This window comes from Ochotona princeps, chromosome 23 (assembly GCF_030435755.1).
Source record: "Ochotona princeps isolate mOchPri1 chromosome 23, mOchPri1.hap1, whole genome shotgun sequence".
Lineage (NCBI taxonomy): Eukaryota > Metazoa > Chordata > Mammalia > Lagomorpha > Ochotonidae > Ochotona > Ochotona princeps.
This window is the reverse complement of record NC_080854.1, coordinates 10,966,351-10,993,690: the sequence shown is the minus strand read 5'-3', so window position 1 is coordinate 10,993,690 and position 27,340 is coordinate 10,966,351. Positions and strand designations below refer to the sequence as shown.

The 27,340-nt window shown below is 39.8% G+C and overlaps 1 protein-coding gene across 6 annotated transcripts; it reads right to left on the bottom strand.

The window, feature by feature from the left end:
• Positions 1-12,562: 12,562 nt before the first annotated feature.
• On the bottom strand, positions 12,563-23,067 carry ACTBL2 (actin beta like 2). 6 transcript variants are annotated; one of them, XM_058680141.1, is made up of 2 exons: positions 23,055-23,067; positions 12,739-13,418 (listed from the first exon to the last, which is right to left on the bottom strand). In XM_058680141.1, exons 1-2 carry the CDS (start codon positions 23,065-23,067, stop codon positions 12,739-12,741), a joined length of 693 nt encoding a protein of 230 aa, XP_058536124.1. The 6 variants fall into 6 exon arrangements, with proteins under 6 accessions (XP_004583769.1, XP_058536124.1, XP_058536123.1 ...); XM_058680140.1 differs by lacking the exon at positions 23,055-23,067 and having other exon boundaries at positions 12,739-13,077; positions 13,243-14,015; XM_058680139.1 differs by lacking the exon at positions 23,055-23,067 and adding an exon at positions 13,617-14,015 and having other exon boundaries at positions 12,739-13,505.
• Between the last annotated feature and the right edge of the window lie 4,273 nt (positions 23,068-27,340).

Below are 27,340 nucleotides of genomic sequence, written 5' to 3'. Positions count from 1 at the left end.
AGTGAAGAAGCAATAATGGTTAATTTTCCTAGGGGAGGCTTACCTGCAGGGAAGAATCCAAGAAACCTGTCCTATGAGGAGCATAGTGTGGAAATAATGATGTCTAAATGAAAGTTACTGCAGTTACTGCTTTTCATTGAAAAACCTCAGGATCTGGGTGTATGCAACAGTTGGCACTTCAGAGTTTGGTGAAACCAAGGACTGTTAACTCATTCCATGTGAGATCCATTCTCCAGCAGGTGGATTGTTGGTCCTATTTTACCCAGCAAGGACAGAGTTATCTTTAGCACAGGTACTGTAACAGTTAAATCACATGTGTTCCTTTTGCTATGTTACTCTGTTCAGTAACTGCTAAGAATATACATAGCCCTTTGTAAAGCTACTTTCTTTGGGCTGTAAAGCCAAACTGAATTTCTTGTAATGAGTTTACAGTTTTTTTGTTGTTTTTTGAGATAATGTGACAGTCTCCACACTGATGAAAGAGTTAGGACTTTATATATACAGACTATATAGACTTTTTAATATAGAACAAGTCTGGCAATTGCAGGCTGTGTATCCAGTTTCAGTTGCTACAACTATAAGCATTAGAGAACAACAATTATTCAAACGTAATAAGATAGCCGACTTAAGCCTAGAAGACATCTTGGTTATTTGTTATGTTGAGGATTTCGAAGTTCTCAGCTAAAACCAAATAGATGGCTGTGAGTAGTCTACGACATGGAGCTTTATCATAAAGTCTATACCTGCTTTATCTGCTACAGAAGTGTATCACGTTATAATGTGGTACATCTTGAATGTATACACCCTTGTTTTGCTGTGAACTGTTTTAAAATAAAACTTGGGAGGTGGAGTTTTTTTGAAGCTCAAATATTAAGGGAAAAAGAGGAGGGATTGGATGTTGATGGGAGTAGGTGATGGCTTTGGATCTGGGGCAAGTGTAATTTCCATGGCAGGTAATTTCCAAGGTGGGAAAAGAGGTCAGGAAGTGGCACATCCTCAGAGGACAGTACTCTCTAGGAGCTCCAGGCTCTGGGAGTACTGATCTCCTGGGAGGAGTAGGGAGAGAAGGAAAAAGCAGCTGCTGCATTCATTTGCAAATATTCATCTTTGTTCCATAACCCTTGCTGGGGGAAAAAAAAACGTGATTGAAAATGAACTAAAACCTGAATAAGTTGGAAGCCAAGCATGAGCAGAACTTTCAAAATTATAGTATCAGAAACAAGGTAAGAAGTAGGTCACTTGCAAAGACATATATCAAAGTTAATTTTAATATTAAGTGACAAAGATTTGCCTTTCCAAGTACTTCTATTTTGTGGTTAATCTTAGTTTTCTGTATTAAACATATAAAATAACTTCTATAGCTATAAAAAAGTATCAAAATTTTAAACCAATAAGTTTCTTCAACAAGCAGATTTCATATGCAAGCTATATCATCTAATTTGTGAAGGAGCTATCAGAGGTAAGGCACCCATCAGCCCCCCTGCCTGATTTATGTAACCCTTTGCAGGGGCGCTACTGATGGCCAGACCTGCAACCACAGTGTGTGGCTTCACTTTTTCAAGACATTTGGGAGAGCTAGCTGGTCCCATCTAGCACGAGTCCTTGACCATGTTATTCAACTTGGCATTTTCCAAAGTGTTTGTCTTTTTTGAAAATTCTTGTAGTTTTTTTTTTTTTTTTCGGTTTTTTACCTGTGTGTGGCTAGTTTGGAATGTTCCTTGTCTTTGCTACTGACATTGCAGTTTCAAAACTTTGGAAACTAAGATTAAATTTAGATATTATGAAACAAGTGGTCTTCAAATAATTCATGGGAAATGCCAATTATGAAAAAAATGAACACATGGTCATCAAAAATTTTGTACCAAAATAAGCCCATCTTTTAATTATACTCTTTCCCATAAACTTTCCAAAGCCCCTGTGTATGATGGAGTGCTTTTGAAAAAGGCGTTTTTAAATGCCAGGAACACACATGGTGCACATAGTTACCGGGAGCCGCCTAGCTGTTTACAACTTGCAGTGTGATTTGGGGCAAACTTAGAAGCTTAGAGATGTTTTTGCTTGCTTTGATTCTGTGTTTTGTATTGCTGTAGATTTATGACAAGCCTCTTCAGAAGCTCTTGTGTACTTCATGCTAGCCAGCAGGAATCAGTTCATATGCACCCCTCATGGGGGAATAGGGAAGCCACCAGAAGTCAATTTCAGTATTCTCTTTCCTTTTCCTCATTTTTATTATTCCAGCCAAGGGCATAGGATATCTTTGGTGAACTGAACAGATACAAATACTGACTCAGGACTGACAGACACAATCTGTCTGATGTCTAAGAAAGTACTATGATAAATTATTCAAATCATTTAGCAAACATAAGACATGGGAAATTCCAACACAAACCCAGGAGAAAAGATTAAGCACAGATAATTTCAAAATGATTTAAATAATTAAAAACATAGGATTGACTTCATTCAGGCACTTTCATCTAAGACACAAAGGTTTTATATAATGTCAACCTACTTTGTATAATTTCTTTGGAATTAAAAGTCCCCAGTTTGAGATGCTCAATCTGATTTATAATTTAAATTCAAACTTAGAGGTGAAAAATTATTTCTCTGTTTCATTGGATTTTGCCTTAAAAACATTTATTTGAAAGGAAGAGTTACAATGAGAGAGGGAGAAACATAGTGAGAATGAGAGTGATATCTTATCCATCAACTGCTTCACTCTCCAAATGGTTGTAATGGTCAGTGTTGGCCCAGGTTGAAATCAGAAGCCGGGAATCCCATCCAGATGTCCTACAAGGGCAGAAGGAGGTCAAGCATTCGGGTCCTCTTCTGCTACTTTTCCAGGTGCACTGGCAAGGAGCTGGATTAGAAGTGGAGCAGTCAGAGCTGATACTGGCACTCGTATGGGATGCTAGCATTATAGGTGGTAGCTTAACCAACAGTGCCACACTAATCCTCAGCTGTGCTTATTTATGTGCTGATCTTTTGGATTTTTAAAAATGACATTTATTTTTATTGGAAAGGAATATTTACTGAGAAAGATAGACAGAAAGACCTTTCATCCTCTGATTCATTCCCCAAATAACTGCAACAGCCAGAGCTGAGCTGATCTGAAGCCAGGAGCTAGACCTTCTTCCGGGTCTCTTATGTGGATGCAGGGTCCCAAGGCTTTGGGCCATCATATACTGCTTTCCCAGGTTACAAGAATGGAGCTGGAAGGAAAGTGGATAGTCAGGACATGGACTGGAGACCATATGGGATGCTGGCGCTTGAAGGGAGAGGATTAGTCAATCAAGCCACGGTCCTGGTCCTGGTCTTTTAGATTCTTAAGAGTGCTTCTTCACAGCAAGTTTTTCTTCATTTTCTGAAATATGCTACACTTTATTGTATTAGTTTTGGCAATGTTTAATGGGTCACTATTAAAACAACTGGTAGAGATAAAGCAGATTTTCCTTTGGAAGAGGATAAGTTATTCGAGTTATCTGTGTCATTATGTCTTGGTAGATTCATATTAAGTTACTTAAACACATTCATCACATTTTGAGGAATGTGTTTCCTTTCTGTAGTTGGGAACTTTAATATTGCTGGATCTGGAAATAAAAATTTGAAATGTCAAAAATTTCTCACATTGTATTTTCAAAGAGAACAGACTCTCTACCAATATGAGTGGATGAAATTTTAAAAGTTGCTAGCGAATGTTCACTGTCAACTGAAACTCTATTCCATGTGCCTAGTTAAGTCCACATTAACACATGCTATTCTCTCTGTCTCTGTCTGTGTGTGTGTGTATATATATATATATATATATATATATATATGATTGTATCACAGTCATTTCTTATTTGCTGTAGGTACCTCACCAAACAGCACATCGAACATTAAATCATTTGACGATGCTGTTGGTTCTCAGGCTTGTGACTAAGAGAACTTTCTTCTTTACCCACAAGCTACCCCAAAGTTAGAAGACAGTCAGTTCCATGCTGCCCACGCATTGCCTGCTGCTCACTTGCATATGCCACTTAGTGGCAATACCACTTTGCAGTGGATTGTCTTAACCCTTGGATTGCTTTCTTGTTTGTCTTGTTGGTGAGAATTCCCCTGAGTCTGGTGTTATGTATTCCTTCCAGATGTTTAAGAGCTGAAGAGAAAGATCTTGGATTTCATTTTTGATCTCACCTTGACTGGCTTCATTAATAAACCATGCTATCCATGTTTTGTTGTCCATCCTCCCCCACACTATCCCACTGGTTTATTAATTAGGAACAATATATGTGTATCACCTGATAATGTACTTAACCAATCCTGTAAGTATGCCCAGGACAGGAAGATAGAGGACAATTGCATACTGAAGGAAATGACACAATGTATTAGTCTTCTAATGAGATCACTTTCCAGTGTCTTATTGGTTCTCCAGGACGTCATCTATAACTATGAAATCTCTATAATCCCTTCCACCTTGTTTGGGATAGGGTATAAGCTCCTCTAAATATGACACACACTAGTGTTCTAGGAGCTGTTTAAAGCGCCTTATTAGATCACTTTCATGAGATCCAGGGTTGCTTTATGAACAGATAAATATTAACAGCCTTTGTTTGTTCCCACTGCAGTAACCACCAGCAAAGCTACACATTGCTAATCTCACCTTCTTGGAGTCCATGGAGTTTACCATTTGAAAACTGTTACTTTCTGTAAGGTTGCTTGTACAGTTGTCTTCATTTTGTTTTTATATATTGTGAAGCAATTTTGTGAGAATAGGAACATTATCTAATATTTGTAGATTTCCTTAATCTCAGCACAGAGCATATTAATCACAATCAACTAAACCTGGGTAATCAAGGTAAATGTCTTACCCTCTTCCCAAAATCTTTTTTCAATGTGTCAATGTAGTTTACTTACATACATGCCTTCTAGATTTACTCCCTGATTTGGGTTGTTTCTTTCTCTGCCTCTGATATTACAACACCAATCAGCTACTATATACTTCTTTCAAATGTCTTTCTGAGTTGCAGAAAAGGGCACAATGGCTTTACCTCTGTTTTCTTGCTGTGTCATGTATATTTCAACCGATGCTTTCTGGATTCTAAAGCATCTTTATTAATTTTGATTTCTTTATTTTTCTATCCAAACTAAACTTTCTGGGGAACAAATCAGATGGTTTTCTTGTTTATTCTAGTGGGATGATTCTTCAGCTTTGAAGAAGTGAGCTTAGTGTTCCACGTAGACTATGGTATTACAGGGTCTCTTGTTAATTTTCTTCCTGAACTTAGGTGTACAGCTGGCACCCAAGGGAACCTTCTTGCTCCATACTCCTTTTTGTCCTTTTCATAAGAAAACAAACTTACTCTTCTTAACTGTCAGGATGGCTTAAGCCAACAATAATTTCCTCTCATTGCAGTTGGGCCAGTGGTAAGAGGAGCTAAAAATGGTTCAGGGGATAGTCATAGATTCCAGTCAAATGAAATCATGATTATTTTCTCCTGTGTAAGTATTCTTCCTTTGAACCAGGTTTTAGCAAACTGTGGCTCACAGACCACATGTAACCTGTCACCTGTTTTGGTAAATAAAACTTTTATTGGAATATCGTCACATTCACTTATTTGCATACTATTTGTGGTGTTTTCATGCAATTGTGGCAGAGTGGTTATGAGAGACTGTTTGCACTGTGGAGCCTAAATACTTACCTCTGACCCTTTACCGAAATTACCAGCTCCCTGCTTTAAATTACCAGACCTCAGCTCCAGGGTTCTGGTAATTAGAGTCACAATAGTACTATTGACCGTAATGATGAGAAATATTTCCTCAACTTCCATTTTTTAATTGCAAGACCCATGAGATCTAGCTACAGGGGAAAAATTGCCACTGGATCACTGTATATGCTGTATCCCATAGGAAATTGCTTTATATATTTTTCCTACATAGTTTATTCTTTAAAAAAAGTATTGCTGATAACAATTCCACATTTTTGGGGCACTCAACTGTGGGAGCCAGAGTAGCCTTGGTGGCTCAAGGACTTGCACCATCTTCCACTGCTTTCCCAGGCACATTACCTGGGAGGTGGATCAGAAATGAAGCAAAGGACTCAAACTCGTGTGCGTATGGGATGCCGGTGTTGGCTTTGCCCCTATGCCAGAATGCAGGCTCTGAGGGCAGATTTTTTCCCTTTTTCCTTTGCCAAGGGCCTAGCTGGGTTTTATATTTCTTTGTGGTTCTAGCTCCTCTTACTGACAGCATTCTGGTCACACTTCTCTTTTTCCTTGTTCTTTCAGAGTTAATGATAATGGTTTCTTGCTGTTAGTATTGGCTGTTATATCCTAACTTATTGGCTCCTTGAATCCTTTCTAGATTTTCATGTATAGTCTTAAAAGTTATTCCAAGGAAACCCATTGGGTTATTCTATCTTATTTGCAAGAACTTTAAACACTGGAGTACAGTGCCAAGCTCAGGAGTTATTTTAATGAATATTTTCTCACTGTTTGCCATGGGCTATAAAGCCCTTGCTAAATCTTAGTTGGATTTTTATTGCCTTCAGTTTGAAGTGGGGCAGATGACTAATCCTAGGATTGTCCACATCTTTGAGGATCTCTCATGTGCAATTCCATCCCTAGCATTAAAACAAATTCCAGTTTTCAAGCTTAATTCCTTGCAATAGAAATCATCTTTTAGATAGCTAAAACTAGCAATAAAATTTTTGGAAAAATGATGAATAGTAGCTCATAGATTCTATTTTTAAAAAGTGTATAGAAACCAAGAGAAAAGTCTAAAATAACAAAAATTTTTAAAGTCACACCAAAGCAATAGTCTGGTTAGAGTTTGCCACAGTGTGCTGGCAGGGTGGCACAGTGGGGTTAATTTGCTGCTTGCAATGCCGATTGTGGAGTGCTGGTTGAAGTGCTGGCTGCTTTACTTCTGATCCAGTTTCCTGCTAATGTGCAATGTCTCAGGTATTTCATCCTTGCATTTGCTAAGGAGTTCCTGGCTCTGTCTCAGTCATTTCAGCCCTGAGAGAGTGAATCAACAGAAGGAAGACTTCTCTCCTTGTCATTCTGCCTGTTAAATAAAGAAAGAAATCTTAAGAAAATCTGCCAGGGGATCCTGCCATAATTGTTGATGGCGTCTCCCTCTGAAGCTGCTGGTGCTTTCTCAACATTTGCTGCATGTTTGTGCCACTCTTTCAGATTCTGCGTGTCAGAACTCTGAGAACAAAGCATGTGCTAGGCTGAGCTGTGGCTGCTGGTGAGTAGTACAAGCCTGGGATTTGCTTCCCACAATTCTTGCTTCCGACATTTCCTGTCACTGCGCAGGAATTCTTGCTAAACTGAGATCATTCAGTTGCTGGGAAGCTAACAGTTGAGCCCAACACCAAAAGCAAGCAGTCAATGGCACAAGGCCCATCCTGCCTTCCCGATCATGTGACTGGTGAGACCCTTTGTGGGGCTGATGTCTGAGGAGCCCACAGGGTGACTACAGCTTTTGGTCAAAGTGACTCAAATCTGAGGAGACTCTTTGTGTTCATGCAAAAATGGAATTAGAAGATACGCTTTTTTTTTTCTAGTGCAAAAAATGATCAAAACCCACTTGTGGCTTTTTCATACTGTACTTTCTGTGGGTTCTTTGAAGAATGGCATGGTGAGTACTCACATCAGTGATGGATGGGCAGGCTACTGGGAATCACTTATAATCTAAATTCCTCTCGCTTTTCTGTTCCTCAGATAGGTGACCTAATAGCGCGTTGCTCCCAAGGCCTTGTTGACTCGTGTTTCACAGTCCTTGGCTAACTCTTTGGTGGTTTTGTTCAACAGTGGCATATGCAGTGTCAAACACCAAGTAGTTGTATGCCGAGATTTACTAATGGCAGTATTGAGATCTGCCAGCAACAAACCTTTTATTTTTAATTGCCACTTTAGCATTACTTTAACAATACTTTTTGTACTTATTTTCATTTTATTTGAAAGAAGGTGGAGTGAAGGGGAACTGGTTCACTCCCCAGTTGCCTCCGATAGTTGGTGTCGGATAAAGCAGAAGCCAGGAGATAGGAACTCATTTTGGATTTCCCATCTGGGCACCAGGGAGCCAAGGACTTGAGCTGTCTCCTGCTGCCTACCAGTGTGCTCATTAAAGGGAAGCTAGAATGGGAAGAGGAACTGGGAATCCCCGTCAGGCATATTCATATAGATATCAATGTCCCAAACAGTTTCTCTCTCTCTCTCTCTCTCTTTCTCTATCTCTCTCTCTTTTTTAAGAGAGAAAGATCTTCCATCCACTGATTCACTCCCCCAATGGCTGCAATGGCTAGAGCTGAGCCAATCTGGAGCCAGGAGCCTCTTTTGGTTCTCCCACACAGGTGCAGGGACCCAAGGTTTTGGGCCGTCCTTGACTGCTTTCCCAGGCCACAAGCAGAGAGCTGGATGGGAAGTGGGGCCTCCGGTATTAGAACTGGCATCCATATGGGATCCCACCTGATAGAAAGTGAGGACATTAGCCACTAGGCTACTGTGCTGAGCCCAGCCTGTCTCTTTTTAAAGTTATATTTTACTTTTATTTGAAAGGCAGAGTTACAGAGAGGAAAAAGAGAGAGAGGGCTTATATCTATGGGTTCACTTCCCAAATGGCTGCAGTGGTCAGAGCTGGGCTGAACTGAAGCCAGGAGTTAGAAGCTTCTTCCAGGTCGCCCATGTAGATGCATAGTTCCAAGAAGTTCAGGCACTTGGGCCATCCTCCACTGCATGCCCAGACCATAAGCAGGGAGCCATATTAGAAGCGGAACAGCTAGGACATGAACCAGTGCTCATGTGGGATGTTGGCCCTGTAGATGGAGGCTTAGTCTAATATGCCTTGGTGCCAGGCACCCCAAACTGTTGTTTAAATTTTGGCAAATGCTTGCTTTTCTCTTCTTCATTGACATTTGGTTCCAACTTTTGTATTTTGAGCTCATCAAAATATCTTTATTTAACTGTGGATCATTTCTTCCATTTTGATAAAATTTATTATTTAGCAAGGATAAAATGTTTTTATTTTCACCATTGAAAAAATGTTGTATTTCTAACAGAGATATATTCTATATTTGTTCTGATATTTTATCAGTTAATTATCTAGAAAGTGTAAATTTAATATCAAAATCTCCTACATTACCAAAGTAATAAAAATCTTCTCTTTCTGCATACAATTTCCACTTATGGACCGTGTAAACTGTGACTTCTCTCAAAGATGCCAGCAAATCCACTGATGATCGTGATATTTCTTTCACTAATGAAGGTAGCTTTTCCCTAGATAGCCAAATATGGAAAAGAGAAGCAATGTTGAGTACATACATTTATCTGTTGAAGAAGCAGGGCTGACATTTGAGGACATTTCAAGTGGATCACAAGCAATATGCAAGTTGGAGGGAGGGAATCATGGGGTTAAATGATCATGTTGGCATCTGTTTTTTTTTTTTTTCTTTTACCCCAATTGATACAGAGGTAGGAAAAGCTTTTCCGACCACAGTGTAGTGCTGAAGCAGGAATGAATGGGAAATTCAATGCTTGCTGGCTCTGTGTGTCTACTTCCTTTTCCCGCAGATCCTGTATCATATTGCATGCGTATGTTACAAATGCTTCATTCCCACTCCCAGGGGAGAAGAACTTGGCTTTCCTTCTTATATATTGTCAAATAACCAATTACATGAAATTTTCTTTTTTTTCACCAAACAGTGTTTGGGTGTTGTCTAGTTGAGTACCTGTCACATCACACTGGCACATCTGTTGAGTGGATATAAGAGCCTACAACTACAAGCTGATTAGGACATCAGACTTGAAACAGAACTTAGAAATGAGACAAACAGTTCACAGAAGTTTTGGAGTTTTTATTACTTACGACCTTAACTTTCAAACAATGACAGGTATGGTTCAGACATTTTCTTTCATATTCCAAAAGAAAGTCTTAAGTATCAATGAACTTTAATACACAGTCTTTACCGGTGTGTATGTGCGCGTGCGTGTGTGTGTGTGTGTGTGTGTATACACATCCCAAAAGATGTGCCAACTGTACCCACATCTGGATCCAATATTGGATAACCTTGTTTAGTCCTTAGTTTTAAGTATTTTTGAGGGACATCTTTTATAAACTCTGCAAGCAGACTATAGATAGTTACCAGCTATATGCACCCTAACATAGATTTCAATGACAGTCATTGGGTCAGATCTGAAATTCTGAATTCTACAGCAATTAAGAGCTTGGAGAAAAATTTCAACAAGTGTGCAAAATAGGTTAGAAAACTTGAATATAGTATTGTACTAAGTGAACAACTTTTACTTTATTTCTGCTTTTGCTTCTATCACTCATTCTCTTTTCCTTTTTCTCGATTCCCTTCCTTTCCCTACTCCCACACCTCCTCTTTCATTCCCTATTGTCTCCTAACATCATAGCAGCCACATAGTTAGTACATCACAAGATGAAGTTGCTTGATATTTTGAGCAAGCAGAAGAATTGTAGGATCCAGATTTGTGTGTTGAGAAGAAAGAGCAGGTAGAAAGGGGAAAAAAGGAAAAAAATTTTACTTCTGAGGAAAGATATTAACAGTTGCACACACACTAACAGAAAAGGAGTTGAAAATAAAATAGTGAGAAATACAGTGCAAAACTGATGTTCATGAAGAATGTCAAAATATACAGCTTCACTATTAAACCATGCTTAATAGGTTAATATTATTGTCAGGCACTAGGGAAGGCTTAGAATAATCCAAGATAAATAATATGGTCTTGACTTTTGTTCTCCAGGTTCTTTATGGTACGAGCCTTGACCTGTTTATGATGTCTATGAAGTCATACGCATGTAAATGACATGGTAGGCACACAGAGAAGAAGCTTCTCATTTTCCCTGGAAATGGGGGTGGAGGTGAAGAAGGCAGGCTAGCAAATGCTCTTTGCAAGTGATAACACTGGAACCCTTAAGAGCTGTATATTTTTATAATTTCTTTACAGTTCCAGCATAGGCCATTGGAAATATTCAAGGAATCAATGACCTGTTAACTTTATTCAAGGTGCCTGAGTCATTGAAGTCTTTATATTCAGTACAACTTGTGTGTGCTTTAAGACTTCCTGACTCCATCTGCTCTGTGAACCTTTGGTCAAGCCAATTTTGAAAGTCTTTGTGTAAGTATGTTGGACTCTGCTCAGCCTGTGAACCATAGTTTAGATTACATTTCTTCCTACTGTACATTGTTTTTCCCACCCTTGGATTATGAATTCCTTAAGGACCTTGGAATACTTCTTTGAGCTATACCCTAGGATTATTTTATCTCACTATTGAAAAATAAGCACATATAAATGATAGGAGGGGAGTGTGGGGACTGGCTTTGAATCATCTGTTTCTGGAAAAATATTGCCTGTTATTGAGGAAAAACAATTCTGGGGGGTGGGGAGAAGGACAGTAGTCTAGTCTTAGATTGCTCCGCTGAATGCCTTGAAAGCATGTGTAAATTATTTGCCATGGTAGGAAATTCATCTGATTCAGTGCTATTCTGTTTGGGAAGGATAATGAAGGAAGTGAATGTTGAGTCTTCCTCTATCTTCGGAATCTATAATATGCTATAGGTTTTGAGTTCTTTAGAGGAGTAATTCCTCCAGTTGGCTACATACTTGAATTCCTAGTATATATTGATATGTCACCATAAATTCGCTAAAAAAAAAAAACCTGACACTGTAGGAAGCTTTGTTGACATTTTCTAGGATTAATGTTGCAAAGACACCCTATGTAAAGATGTATTATTAATTATTGGTCAAAAGGCAAAAGTATTCCTAAATAGTTCTAAATATAAAACTGAGATTACTACTCTGGCATTAAAATTTGCAATTTACAAAAATGCTCAGCTATACTTCCCTACAGTGAAAATTCTGCATAAATATATAAAGTTGTGCCTGACAGAAATTGAGTTTATTGTGCTAAGAAATACAATTATTCATGTTAACTGTAGCATAATAATCTGACATCATATTCTCTGTTAAACATTGCACATTACTAGTAACTTGATTGTTTCATGATAATGAAGTTCAATCAGCAAGATGTTAAGGTATATTTACCTGACAGAACTTCATGAAGGGTTGAAAATACAGCTGATTGATAAACAGCATTCATGCAACACTGGCTATTTCATTGTACTTAAAAAGGAAGCAATTAAAATGTGGAATTGCTAACATAGCATTTGGAGAACAAAGAAATTCATACAAGTTGTTGAGATAGCCAGATACATTAGTATATTTTAAGATGTAATATTTTATTTCTCTGGTTCATATATGCGTATAGATATAGTAAGCCTGTATAATTCATTGACTCTATACAAAGAAGTACCTAAATAATACATAGCTGCTAAATGCACTTAATTTTTTTTACAGGTTTGTACAGCCAGTTACCATTAAATATTTTAGCAAGAACTATCTCTAAAGCTTGGAAATTCAAGTTACTTATTCTGACATGGTATTTTTCATAAATCCATATCCAATGTCATTTCCATTTATGCAAGTCCACATTTCTTTGATCCCTATAGATGAAAAAAACAGGATCTGCTATCAGAATTTCCTTCAGTTGATAGTGATCAAGACATGGTTAAGCTGGGCCAGAACCCAGAATACCTGGATAGAGAAATGGGCTAGTTAACAAACTGGAATGAGCAGACTACCTTAACTGAAGTACAAAAAGAAAAAAAACGTCATACCATCACTATGACCTGGAAAAGGGGAAAATGTAAATTTCGACAAGGAAGCCTGTTTAGAAGCATTTCCTATGAACAATAGGAGGACCAGCTTCATCATATTCTTGCTTACTGATCCACATCTGCTGGAACGTAGACAGGCTGGCCAGGATGGAGCCCCCGATCCAGACGGAATACTTCCGTTCTGGGGGAGCGATGATCTTCACTTTCATGGTGCTTGGTGTCAGGGTTAAGATTTCCTTCTGCATCCGGTCAGCAATGCCTGGGTACATAGTGCTGCCCCCAGACAGCACAGTGTTGGCATACAAATCCTTGCGAATATCCACATCACACTTCATGATTGAGTTAAAGGTCGCCTCGTGGATGCCGCTGGACTCGAAGCCCAGGAAGGAAGGCTGGAAAATGGCTTCAGGACAGCGGAAGCGTTCATTCCCGATGGTGATCACCTGCCCATCCGGAAGCTCATAGCTTCTTTCCAGCGAGGAGGATGCAGCTGCGCTGACCATCTCCTGTTCAAAGTCCAGGGCCACGTAGCACAACTTCTCTTTGACATCCCGCACAATCTCCCGCTCAGCCGTGGTGGTGAAACTATAGCCTCTCTCTGTCAGGATCTTCATGAGGTAATCCGTCAGATCTCTGCCTGCCAGATCCAGACGCAGGATGGCATGGGACAAGGCGTAGCCTTCATAGATGGGCACGGTATGAGTGACCCCGTCCCCAGAATCCATGACTATGCCTGTGGTCCGTCCGGAGGCATAGAGGGACAGCACAGCTTGGATAGCCACATACATGGCTGGTGTATTGAAGGCCTCGAACATAATCTGAGTCATCTTTTCGCGGTTGATCTTAGGGTTGAGTGGGGCCTCGGTGAGGAGGATGGGATGCTCGTCAGGTGCCACCCGAAGCTCGTTGTAGAAAGTGTGGTACCAGATTTTCTCCATGTCGTCCCAGTTGGTGACTACTCCGTGTTCAATGGGATACTTCAGGGTCAGGATGCCTCTCTTGCTCTGCGCCTCATCCCCGACGTAGCAGTCCTTCTGGCCCATGCCTACCATGACCCCCTGGTGTCGTGGACGCCCCACCATGGAGGGGAACACAGCCCGTGGGGCATCATCTCCACCAAAGCCTGCCTTACACATCCCTGACCCATTATCTACTACTAAGGCAGACAGCTCATCATCAGTCATGGCGCTTGGTGAAATCTTCCAGATGAGCCGCCAGAAGTGAAATCTAGATTAAGTAACTGACTACAGTGTGCAAGAGAGTCTGTAGAGGCCTAAGACACCCTAAAACTGTTTTCAGAAAGGGGAGCCTGTGCTGTGACCCTCGGTATTTAAAGGAACACGCAGACCCTCCCATGTCCTCTCCTACTAGTTCCCAGCATTTCTGGGTGGAGTCTCCTTGGAGGTATTAATAATGATGGAGATGATTATAGAAATCATTAGTAGACCAGCAGGTCTACTAATTCATAAAGAGAAAATTGGCTACCAACTGGCCCAATCTCAGGTTACTGTAATTAGGCAGCCCACACATGGCTGTCAGCCTGCTTGGCGAGGTCTCCAGATGAACGCCCATGATGCAAGTGGGGGGTATGACTGTAAGATGAAAGCCAGCCAGTGATAGGGATGGACGATGCTGCCCAGAGCAGTACCCCATCCTTACTCCATCCCCTGATGTTAGTTTCTCCCCACAAGCTTCAACTTTTCATTTTTAATATATTATTCTTAGGGAGGATCTGACTCTGAAACATTGCATTTTCAGTATTTTGTTTCATTAAATTCTGAATCCTGAAGAATGTCATCATGTCAGAACTTGTTTTAATGGATGCAGATACTGGGTGGCAAAGATGGGCTGACAGCTGTAATTATTATGCATTTGTGTCATTCAGAATGGCAGGTATGCACTAGACTGCTTATCCATCAGGAAAAGGTAAGAGCGGTGGAGTGAATGATAAAATCAAGCTCGACAGATTTAAATTTCATCTGACTTAACTAATAGTCAAATTTTATGAAGTGCTTGTAGTCCTAGATCTTATTCATAGAACTAGGTTTCTTGGTTTCATATTGACTGTAAGGAGGCTAAATGCCCATTATCTTAAATAATCAGTGAAAATTAAAATTATACAATTTTATTTAATAACTTGTAACACAATAATAACCAAGACTAAGTGATAAGATTCCAGATTATATATTTAATCTGGTCTTAAAATATTTTGATCTGCAGGGTGCATAAGTTATAACATCAAATTTCTTTGGTTATTAAAATCTCAATGTGCATAGTATTAACTTTGGAGTTTATGTCTGATGTAGAATTAGATGACAAGGTAAGACATGCACCCTGATAAAATGTAGGACATTAGCAGTATACTTCCTGCAGTGACGCAATTGAAGGGCTAGTTACTTCTGCTCTCACATGCGTTTAAATAACAGGACGTAATTTCCTGTCAATGTTTTTAAAGAAAAGTGCTTTATTAATGCCCATATTTGGAGTTCAGTTATTCATCTGTCCATTTATTTACTCAGCAGATTTTATGTTCTAAGACGTGGCAGCAGGCCCTCATTGCAGAGCAGACATACATCCCAGGTCAATGTTAGGAACACCAGCATGGGATCGCCCAGTGCGCCACTTGGAGGATCATGAGAACGCTAAGTTGAGTGTCCAGCAATCTTTTTCTACATTTTGATATGTAATTAAATATAAACATTACTTCATTCTTTAATATTGCATCAAAATCTTTACTTTGAACCATCAATCACAGTAGAATGTGTTTCACCACAGGATCCATGATATTCTGTCGGGTCCAACCAGGACTAAATATTCCCTTCATATTTTCTGATACTGCGAAATTACTCCTGCAAAAAAAAGTGGCTCCCAAATCTTCACACTGAATGGTTCTTTGTACAACCTTTCTATGTAATACAATCAAGATTTTGATTAAAACAGTATTTCATTGCTATTGGATGGTGCTTCTGGGAATGTCTGGCTTACAAAAAAGATAGTAAGCTCCATGCATAGCCTACAAAAAGGAAAATGAAATGCACATTGCATTTAGTGCAGGTCCCGTTTGTGAATGCTCCAGTCTGGAACAGAAAATGAAGCCGTCTAACTGGAGTAATCCATATTCTACCAATGTAGTCTTAGATCCTAGTTTTAGGAGAGTGCTGTCCTCAGCATTACCTGGAAACAGAGGGCTGCTGGGTACAGAGTTCGCACAGCACAGCGAAGTCATTGAGAATGCAGTCGGTGTGATGTGCCACAGACCTTCTAGCTTCTGTTTTAGTGTCCCTAGAGAAATGTTAATTAATTATGTATTCAGAAGAAAACTTACGCTTTTAATTTTTAATACCTCAACAGGGGTGTGTACTGCAGCATCATTTAAAATGTCATCGGTTGAATGGGATGCATTTTAAAAAGAATTTGTGAGTGAAATGTGGGAAAAGAGACTAACAAACAGTAGGCACGAGGGTGTGGGGTGACAGGTGTTACAGCGGACTGGAATTGACAAGTATCTACTGACTAACCCATGGAGGCCTCTATGGTTAACTACTGAAAGCACAAATTATTTTCTTTACCCTTTTCCTAGTTTGACTGTCTTGCAGCTACACAGAAAGAGAGTAAGGCATCATATGCAAGCAGAGGTGACACAAAAGCCATCCCACTGTGCTGCTGCTTTGGTAGACACCTTACATCCATCCATTCAATCCAGAAACACGGAAGAAACATCTCCTGTGAGTCTGGCGCTGGCGAAACAAGATGACTAAAGCATAGCCCATTTTTAAAGGCCCTCATTTATATCTACTACAGTCTGGGTGAAAGTCACCTTGTTGCAGGGCCAACAGGTGGCTATTCTGCATGTGCACAGAGCAGCAGACACGTGTTCTGGTGGAGAACTGTCAGTGGTAGGCCAAAGACTTTTTAAAAAAATTATTTTTATTGGAAAGGCAGATTTATAGAAAGAAGGAGAAGGAGAGAGAGAGCGAGCGCTTCCATAGCTGGTTCATTCCCCAAATGAGGCTGCAATGGCGGGAGCTGAGCTGATCCAAAGCCAGGAGCCAGGACATTCTTTTAGTTCTCTCACATAGGTGCAGGGTCCCAAGGCTTTGGGCCATTATCTACTGCTCTCCCAGGCCACAAGCAAATAGCTTGAAGGGAAGTGGAGTAGCCGGGGTATGAACCGGCACCCATATGGGATTCTGGTGTGTGCAAGGTGAGGACTTTAGCTACTAGCCTATCAAACCGCCAGGCCAAAGATTTTGAATGTCACTCCTAGCTATAGAGTGTACGGTGTTGGTACATGGGAAATGATAGAATCCAGGGAGACATGAAGATGGATGGTTCAGGGGCTCCTGAATGTGGGTCTATGACAAGGGAACGGAGTGGCCCAAGGAAGCTGATCTTGGACTGCATTTTAGAGGATAGACTGGAGTCTGCCAGTGGTCTGTTGAGACAATTCTCAGAAAATCAAAGGATCCAGTGTGTTTTTAGAATTTGATATCTGAACTAGAGTCTGTAGAGTTTAGAGGCTTAGAACAAGCTTAGAAAAAGCCTTCCTAAGCATGAGCCAGGGGGAGGAACTCCAGAACTAGATGTTGCTTTTCCTTTGGGATATATCAGATTTGATTATGGGCCACTTGCCTGGGGGTTGATGGAAACTGCACCTCAGTGATTATTGGTTGTCTAGACTCTCATATCTTTATAGCCTTTAATGAGGCCTCTTGGGGCTACCATCAACTTAGAATATTGAGGTCACTAACTTCTGCTTTTGTCCTCACTTGATTCCTTCCTTGTGTACCAACCTCTTTTTCTTACATCTTTGCTGGGTTTTGTGTCGCTCAAGGAGCTGACTGCTTGGAGAATCTTCTCTGACTCTACTCTGCCCCTAGTGGGGATTTGCAATGTGGCTATTTAGAGTACAGGATGGGTGGTTAGTTTCAGATTTTTCTTCATTGCATATTCATCTATTCATTAAGAGATGTAACCGCTCATTTTGTAAAATTCTAAAAAGCTCATTTACCTTGTGGTTAAACATAATATTTATATTTCATATGGATAAAATGTATTAATCACAATATCTTATGAACTAAATATTCATTCTCAAGAAGTCTTTGAGGAATTGTTTTAATACTTAACAGGCTAAATTTATGAGCACTTCTGTGACAAGCATACAGTGTTCTGCTTTTAAGTTTTAATATTAAGAATTTTGCAAAAGATTTGAAAGTCTTTAAAATACCACAGACTTTTCCTCTATGCAGCACTTCTCGAGTCCAGTACAGGCAAGTGGGCAGAAAGAGTGGCTTTGGTGAAAATACATCTTGACTGCTTCCTGGAGGTACTTGGAATGATAATCTGGGCACAAAACTTGTTTGTGGTGCAGGAAACGACAGCTTCCAGCCCTCCACCCGAGCAAACACTTTCTGTGAACAGATCAGCTTTCACTCCAGTAGACAACAGGATTTCTCTCTGCTGCTTGAGACCTAAAAGGGGCCATGTGGCTGTTCTGGCCAATTCTTTAGCATATAGCAGAGTTTGGCTTTGGGCAGTTTCGTCTGACCCATTTATGAAGAAGGCAAGAGGAGGCATAGGTTCCTGTATGGAGTAGATGAACCTTCAGAGAGTCCTTGTTTTGAAGGAAATGAAGAAAAAAAAAAAAAAAGCTCACAAGATTTCTGATGCGAACTATTTGTCGCCCAGGCCTGAGACAAGCTCCAAGTTCTTAGTGATCCTGAAGGATGGTGGGAAACAATGAAAACCATTACTTAGTGTGTGCCAGTCTTGGTGCTAAATGCTTCAACTGTGCACATCGTTTCTTCAGTCTTCATAAGCACCTTCATGAACTACGGGGAAATATCATGCTCACTTTAGAAGGAGTCAACTGAAACTTAGAGGAAGCTGATCAAGGCTGTATGGTGCTTTAGGATTCAAATCCAGGTCCACAGCTCAAGTTCTGCTCAAGGGACTATGAGAAAGAGCACAGGGCAACTGGCTGAGCCTAGTGAGAGGCAGGCCACAAGTACTATCCACATGAAGTCTCTGTTGTCCCTGCTGGGAAACATCATCTTTCTAGAACCAAATGCCATCTCAGAGTGGAAGCTGGGCTGAGTATTGAAACCAGAAGAGGAAAATCAAAATTCCAGAGAATGATAGCAGTTTCTCCCGCTGCTTTCTCTGGCCATTAGCAGGGAGCTGGATGGGAAGTGGAGCAGCCAGGTCTTGAACCAGCAACCATATGGGATGCCAATACTGCAGGCAGTACTGCTCTGCCATGGTGCTGGCTCACATTTTCTTATTTCAGGTATTGGATGTGCTATTTTATTTGTAAATGTCTCTCTCCCTTCAGTACACTCCATGTTCTTTCACATTTTTACTTCTAACATTGCCTATTGTAGGATCTTGCAACTGTGTTTAATCATTGACTATAAATTTGTACTTCCAAAATATTTTTAAGCAAATTATTGATTTTTGTTATTATTCTCTAGTGTTTAACATAGTCAAAACCAAATCAATTAACTTCTTATTGCTCTGTTATGAATGCTTTCAGTATTTTCAAAGCCACTAAACTTTGTAAGATGGGATCATCTTTGATTCAACCACTTAATTTACTTTTTAAGAAAAGTATAAGGGGCCCGGCGGCATGGCCTAGCGGTTAAAGTCCTCGCCTTGAATGCCCCGGGATCCCATATGGGCGCCGGTTCTAATCCCAGCAGCTCCACTTCCCATCCAGCTCCCTGCTTGTGGCCTGGGAATGCAGTGGAAGACGGCCCAAAGCTTTGGGACCCTGCACCCACGTGGGAGACCCGGAAGAGGTTCCTGGTTCCCGGCATCGGATCGGCGCGCACCGGCCATTGCGACTCACTTGGGGAGTGAAACATCGGATGGAAGATCTTCCTCTCTGTCTCTCCTCCTCTCTATATATCCGGCTTTCCAATAATAATAAATCTGTAAAAAAAAAAAAAAAAAAAGAAAAGTATAAGACATAAAATTCTGTGGGATTATGCTTGGAACTATTTATCATAGTTGTTCTTTTCTTCCCTTATTTGTTTTGCCTTAATTCAGGCCCAGATCACTTTCTTGTAAGCTAAGTTTCAGAGTACTCTGTTGAAAAGCTCTTCCAATTTAACTCTCCTGAAAACAGTATCACCCAACTCTCAAATTATGCAAATCAGAAAATTCTTGGTTCCAAATTTATTGCCACACAAAATATAAACTTTTCTTATTCCATTTCTTGGATGATTACATAAGCATGGTGGTCACAAATACAAATGTAGAATATGGAAAAACTAAGCATATCAAACTTGTTAGGATTCTTAACTGGAACACTTGAAGACTTGCTGAAGTCTCAGCTTCCTCCATGAATGCAGGATAATAACAGTATCTATCTCACGAGGTTGCTCTGGTGTTTACATGATTTGATGCCCATAAAGTGTTTAACAGAGTGCAGGAACTCAGTAAGTATGGGCCAACTTCATTGCATTTCCCATGACTCTTCGGGAAGCTTACTCAGCTCTGGCCATTTGGGCTCCTCCTTGTGAAAAGGCATGAGTAGGACATTCCTGGCAAATATCCTAATGGTGATCAAGCAGATAAGAGTTATGGAGCAGATATTACACAAGATATCAGCAATAAACAGCATTGAGTTAAGGATGATCAACGAGGGGAGTACAATTGGTGAAATACCATGAAGTGGTCAAGTTAGTCAAGGGTTGTTAGTTCTAATGTGTTTGAAATGGATGAATAGAGATGGAAGCTAAGTGGGTTTTTTTTTGTAATTTAATGATTTTGATGATTTAGACAAGAGGAAACAAGAGAGATCTCTTCCTTATCCAGATGTAATGTTTACTCTGGATTTGAGATGTATGAGACATTCTGTTTGCTGCTTCAAATTGCCATGTTGACTTGATTCTCACTAGTGCACTGAGATTCTCAAGAGACCACGAAGAGTGCAAGCAATCTTCAAGAGAAGAGGCAAACCTGGCAGCATCACAATACCAGATTTCAAGACATACTGCAGAGCAGTCATAAAAAAGTTTCATACTGGTACAAAAATAGACATCATAGACATAGACCATTGGAACCAAATTGAAACTCCAGAGGTTTATCTACATAGCTATAACCAATGAATCTCTGACAAGAGAGCTAAAATCAGTCCCAGGAGAAATGACAGTCTCTTCAACAAATGGTTCTGGGAGAGTTGAATCCACACACAGACTTATGGAATACTATCCCTTCATTTCACCTTATACAAAATTCAACTAAAAATGGGTCAAGAATATAATCTTTGACCTGAAACCATCAAGTTGCTAGAGGAAAACATTGGGAGGAACTGTGAGATTGGCATAGGCAAAATTCTTTTAGAAGACCCCAGAAGCATAATCAATAAAAGTGGAGATAGACAAATGAGATTATACCAAGCTAAGAAGCTTCTGCACTGGAGAGGAAACACTCAGCAAAAGTGAACAGGCAAATGACAGAAGGGGGAAAATATTTGCAGATTATGCAACTGGATACTAACCCTTTAAGAGATCAAGAAACAACAAAATAGACAATGCTATCAAGAAATGGGCAAAGGATATGAACATTCTTCAAAAAATGAAATACAACTGGACACATGAAGAATGCTCACCTCAGAATGGCTATCAAAAAATTAAAAAATGAATGCTGATTAGGATGTAGGGGGGGGGAAAATGTGCCTTTTAGTACTCCTGGGAATGTAAACCAGCATAATCATTATGGAAGACAATATGGAGATTTCTAGAGATCTGAAAATAGACCTACCATATGACTTAGCCATTCCACTCCTGGGGAATTTAACAAAAGGAAAGCAAGCCAGCATGAGAGAACTATCTATATTTTCCATGTTAATTGCAGCCCAATTCACAATAGCTTAAATGTGGCATCAACCCAGCTGTCCATTAATTGATGGCTAAAGAAAATTTTTATATATATATATATATATATATATATATATATATATATGCTATAGAATATTATTCAGCCATAAAAAGAATGAAATTCCGTCTTTTGCAACATCGATGCAACTAAAAACCACTGCAATCAATGAAATAAGCCAGTCTCATGATGGCAAATATATTTTTCTCTGCCATGTTGCAATTAACAGAATAAAAATGAGTGAAACAGGAATGAAACAGACAATTTTTGATGTTTATTGTTGGTAACCCTTGTTTATTGTCCTGTGGAATAGTGGTCTTACTTGTTGAATGTTATGGTTAGTGGTGACATAAGTCTGTAATTATAGTGTATTAAATTATGCTTTTGCAAAAATCAAAGAAAAAAGATGAGAATTGAAGGAGGGGAGAAAGTATGGTTTTCTTAGAACTTTACCATTGAAATCCATGAAACTTATTTTCTTTGTATTAATAAAAATCAGAAAGAACTGAACACTGAACAGTTTCTCTCTTGTATCTGATAGTTTACACAATTTGAGAGAATGCAAATTTTCAATTCCATGTTGATGGATGGATCAGAAGAATTTAATATGCCTGCTTGTGCACTTCAGAAGGCTTGCTTTTTTGTCTTTTTCATTGTTCAACATGATAGCGGACGATAGTACTGTAGAACCTTATATAGGGCACAGAAGAATCAATAATATCAAGAGTAAGATTTAGACCCACTCCCTGGGCTTCCAGTTATTACAATTTAGTAACATGTGATTGAGGAAGAGCACTGGTCTGACCTGAGGGTTCTGGAGAGTTCCAGAGTTTCCATTAACCATTCAGTGGCTTTGGACAAGCCGTTTAACTTCCATAGATTTCCTCTTCCTCAAGGGAGTGCAGGCTTCTTGTTAATTCTGAAGGGTTCAATGCATGTGTGTATCTACACATTATCTCCAAACACCGTTGAACTTTGCAGCAAGGAAATAAAAGGGCATTACAACCACAAAGAGAACAGATGAGGATAAAACAGCAATAAAACATTTTGAAAGCAAGAATGAGATGAACACACTTGTTGCTAGGCTGATGTGAGGTATATACTCTCAGCAGGGAATGGGGAAGTTCGGAAACAGACATGTCTCTGAGTTCCAGAAGGTTCAGTAGTGGAGACCCCAGTGCTTCATAGGTTGAGATACCCTGGGGTCAGGAACAGGAAAGGTGGCTGAGGATCAGGATAAAAAAGGAGCTGATCCAAGATACCCTTCCTGACCTGCACTGTATCTTTGGAGCTTTAGCTGACATTTGAACTGAGGCACTTCTAGTTTGTTTGGCCTGTCTTCTTCCAGCTGCCCGAGTTCCGGCTCCCATATCATGTCTGGGTAGGACGCTAGAAGAAGGAGTGAGGTAGACGGGTACTCTTGGAGTCTAGACTCAGAGTGTACATGACCTCTCTTTCAGGCATCCAGCTGGGCAAAGCAGGTAACAAGGCAAGCTCATATTCAAAGGATGGGTAGATTCCTGGTGGATAGAGCTGCAAAGTCAGAGTGTAAAGGAGTATGGCTAATTTTACAATGGGATAACAGCATAGGATGCAATTCCTGGGAAATGGACACAGATTTTTCACTCATACATTAAAGGTAAAAGTTTATACCAGCAAAAAATAGAAAGTTGAAAACACACAAGGAATGAAGATATTATACTTGGTACTTAGAAAGTTAACATGGATCCTGGAAGCAGGGAGCTTACTTTGGCTAGGTCTTGTTCTGATTAATAATAAAGCAAAATTGGGGGGGAATGCTGGTAACACAGGGCTGAAGAAACAGAGGCAATGCACACAGAAGCAGTGCTCTTAATGTGGTTGCCTTAAGTGCCACAGCAACTGTGCAACCTGGCAGAGCCCAGAGTTGCACAGGTGCAGGGTAACGCCTTATTGGGATGGGAACCAAGGTGTAAGGTGACTGCTTAATTCTCCAAATACAAGCAAATGCATAACTGCATTTGAGTTAGTTTGTATTATAGAACCACCTCTGTAGTGAAATAATCTTGGTTAGTCTTCAACCTTCTTTTCCAGTTTGAGTTCTGTATACCACTTAGGCAAAATGGAAGGTATACTGAATCCAACAGGAAACAAATCTGGGAATCAGCTTTCATATTAGATTATCTTACAGCGCAGTCCATCACCTCGAGCACTTGGGCCTCCAGTAAGCCTTGCTACTGTTTCACTGAAGCTTGGAAGACAGGGAATTCAGGTGTATGTGGAGGCATCAATAAAGTACATCTTCCCCTTTCCTAACAGGAATATGTAGGGCATGTCTAAATCGGAAACACCAAGAAATGGCTGTGTCAACATGTTCTTAGGAAAAGAGGAGAGGGTGGATGTTTGGCAGATGCTGAGATGCCAGTTATGACATGAGCAATGCATATCAGTATCTTACTTACCCCAGTCTCTGGGTCCACACTGGTGCTTCTTGCACTGGGCAGCAGTAGGTGATGACTCAGTTTCTTGAGTTTCTGCCACCCAGGGGGAAGACCTTGATTGACTTCTCAACTCCTAGCTTTGACCTGGCTTAGGCCCGAGTGTGTTGGCATTTGTCCAACAGATGGGAGCGATTCATTCTCCCTCCCTCCCATTTATCTCTGCCTTTCAGATAAACAATTTCTTTGTCTAAAAGACAGAAATGAAAACCCAGTAAGTTTTTATGTTGTTTTAAGATGTCTGGAATACATATGTTGAAGAAGTTGAAAGCATGAACTAAAATCAAGGTTTAGTCTATCCAATCCTGATGACTCATGAGCAAGACCACAGGTAAGAAGGCAAAGGGAGCCTGGAAACCTAAGCCACAAAGACGGTGTAACCACCCCCATCTCCAGCACCAACCCACCACCCTTCTACTCTTAAGGTTCTTAGAGATTTTTCAGCACAGTTATTTATTTTTCAGCACAGAGTGGAAAAAAAACCTATCTTCCGGATTCAAGTATTCATACGATTGTCATTTAGTTGATTCAATTCTAACACTGTGATTTTTTAAAAAAAATATCATTTTGGAAAGGCAGAGTTACAGAGGGAGAGATGCATCTGTTGGTTCACTCCCCAGGTGCCTGGGACTGGGCCAAGCTGAAGGCAGAATCCTCTTCCAGGTCTCCCACAGGGCTTTCAGGGGCCCAAGGACTTGGACCATCCTCCCCCTTTTTCCCCGGCACATTATTAACAGGGAGCTGGATCAGAAGTGGAGCAGCCATGTCCTAAACAGGCACCAATGTGGAATGCTAGTACTGCAAGCAGAGGCGTAACTCATAATGCTACAGCATGGGCTCTATTTTTTTTTTTTTGAATCGAACTCTTGCTTTATATTTGCTTAGAACTTCATGTTTTGCTTTAGTTTGGAGAAAAATATATAAAGAAATGTAAGAAATATAGAAATTCTGGGGGCCATTGATTGCATTCTACCCCAGTTAAGAATGAGAATTAAAACTGCTACCAAATATTTGTCATTCTTATCAGAAACCTGGATTGTGGTTTCATATCATGTACACGAGTGGAGAAGATAGGTTAATTCAAGACATTGTGAGTCATTTTTTTTTAAGGTTGTAAGTAATTCCTTGCCATAAAAGCTGAAGTGTTTTGTCTTTTAGTGCAGTAAATTTGGGAAATGTGTGCCTACAGTCTTGTGACCTGGGCCCTTGCAGCTGGGAACAAGGTGCTTTTGCGAATGCTTCTCTCACCCCATAGGTGGCAGCAACATTCTTCAGTATTGCTCTGTGGCTCTGCAAACAGGAAGCTGGCTTTCCAATGCATTTCTGAAGCTGGCCTTCAATGCATTTCTTTATTGTATAAAAAAGTCATGGCTTGGTGGATCCAAGACCATTTATACATGTAGGCCAGGGTTTCTCAATGTTGTTATTGACAGTTTGATGTGCATCACTGCATTGGGGGCTGTGCATTTTAAGAAGTTTAGCATCATTGCTGGGATTTACATTCCAAATTGTAGTTTCCTCCTGCATCTTGAATTGGGACAAATGTGTCTCTAGATACTGACAACTATCTCATGGGGGTGTAATTCTCCAGCTGAGAACCTTTGAATTGGGTTGTTTTCCCCATTTCCAAAGATAGGCCCCTGTATCACATTTAATTTTTTAGGGATGGGCACACTAAAGCCTGCCTACTTATAACTTAAAGTATGCTCTACTTTCTTGTTTGATTTGGAAATACTTTTTTCTGGAGAAGAAAAAAATGTGGAAAAGGCCAATAAAACTACAAGGAAAGGTGGTATACATCTCATCCTGAAAATGACAAGATCAAAGCTTTCAAATTTTGGTTACCTATTAATAATAACCATGAATGCATGTTTATTATGCTGTTAAACTATTTTCTTTGAAATAGCTGGTCTGGCTGAATATGAAGAATGAGAAGGAAGAAAATTGAAACTCAATATTTGAGATAGTTTTAGTAGGTGACAAAGGCTCAAAGCCTTTAGGGGTTAGTTGGTCTAACTTCAGAGGCTTAACCTAGGTACAGCTGGAACATGAAGTGGAGAAAGAACAGCATCATCAAAACTTCTCAGGTCTATGGTTTTTTAAAAAATACTATTTTAATTAAAAAGTGGCTTTTATACATTTCTTGATGAACATGTAATAGCTTTATGAGTTTGTGGGGTCGAGTATGATATTAAAACATTTATAATGATCAAATCACAGAAATTAGTACTTCAATTCCTTTTAATATCTTTATTTGGAGCCTTTTTGGGCCATATTCATTGTCTATGAACTTTTAAAATTATTTTCCTTGATGTAGTTTTATAGTTATAAGGATTTTCTCCTTTCCTTCCCTATTTTTCCTTCCCCCTCATATTATCATGGTAGGATAGTCCTTTAGTAAGAGTTACAAGTCTAGCATTCTGCTATTCAAAAGCCTCATGGGATTGTAGGTATAGGAAACCAGCAAATCTAGCGTCATATTGTTAAGGTATATTTAGCTGTTTCATTGGGAGTCCACCTTTTTATTTGGGAGTAGAGATACCTATTGCAACATATCTTCACTTGAGCTCATATCAGTTTTTCATAAAATATACAATAAGTTCTCCTTTATGGCATGGAACACTAGGACATATTTCTTTATTAAACTGTTTTGGAACTTGCTATATAACTTTCCTATGTTACACTCCCTGCCATCACACCCAACTTTTGGTCATCACAATTCTATGTTCAGATCAACTTTCTTTTTTTCAAATCAACATATGTAAGAGGGAGTAGATAGTATTTGTGTCTGACTTTGCTTGAGATAATGGCCCTTAGTTCTATTCATGTGGCTGCAGATGTAAGGGTTGCTTTTATCCTATGGCTGAATGATGTTCAGTTGTGTTCTTGTACCCATTTTCTTGATCTGCTTGTCCATCAACAGACACTTGGGTTGCTTCCATATCTTTGCTGTTGTGAAGAAACCATGGCTGCTGCTTGCTGAGCAAGTAGAAATAACTTAAATGCCATGAATAAGATTCATCCTTTTTAAAAAGAAAGAAAACAAAAGCTAGCATCTCCCTTATCCAGTCTTCTTGCACAAGGAGGGGGCCAGGACTGGATGGTCTGTTGGATCAAAGCTCCCAAATTATATGTGCCCAAGAGGGAAAGGGGACTGAGGTGTGATAACAAAAAGGTACTTCATTTGTGCCTGTGTAATCTGTGTCAATGTGTATTATATATGTTCATTGCAGACATCCCACACACGATGACACCATTCCAGTACAGCAGCTGGGAGAGGGAAATGGACATGAGC

Excerpts from the sequence above, each read along its gene's own strand:
- ACTBL2 (XM_004583712.3), bottom strand. The coding sequence starts at position 13,869 with ATGACTGATGATGAGCTGTCTGCCTTAGTAGTAGATAATGGGTCAGGG.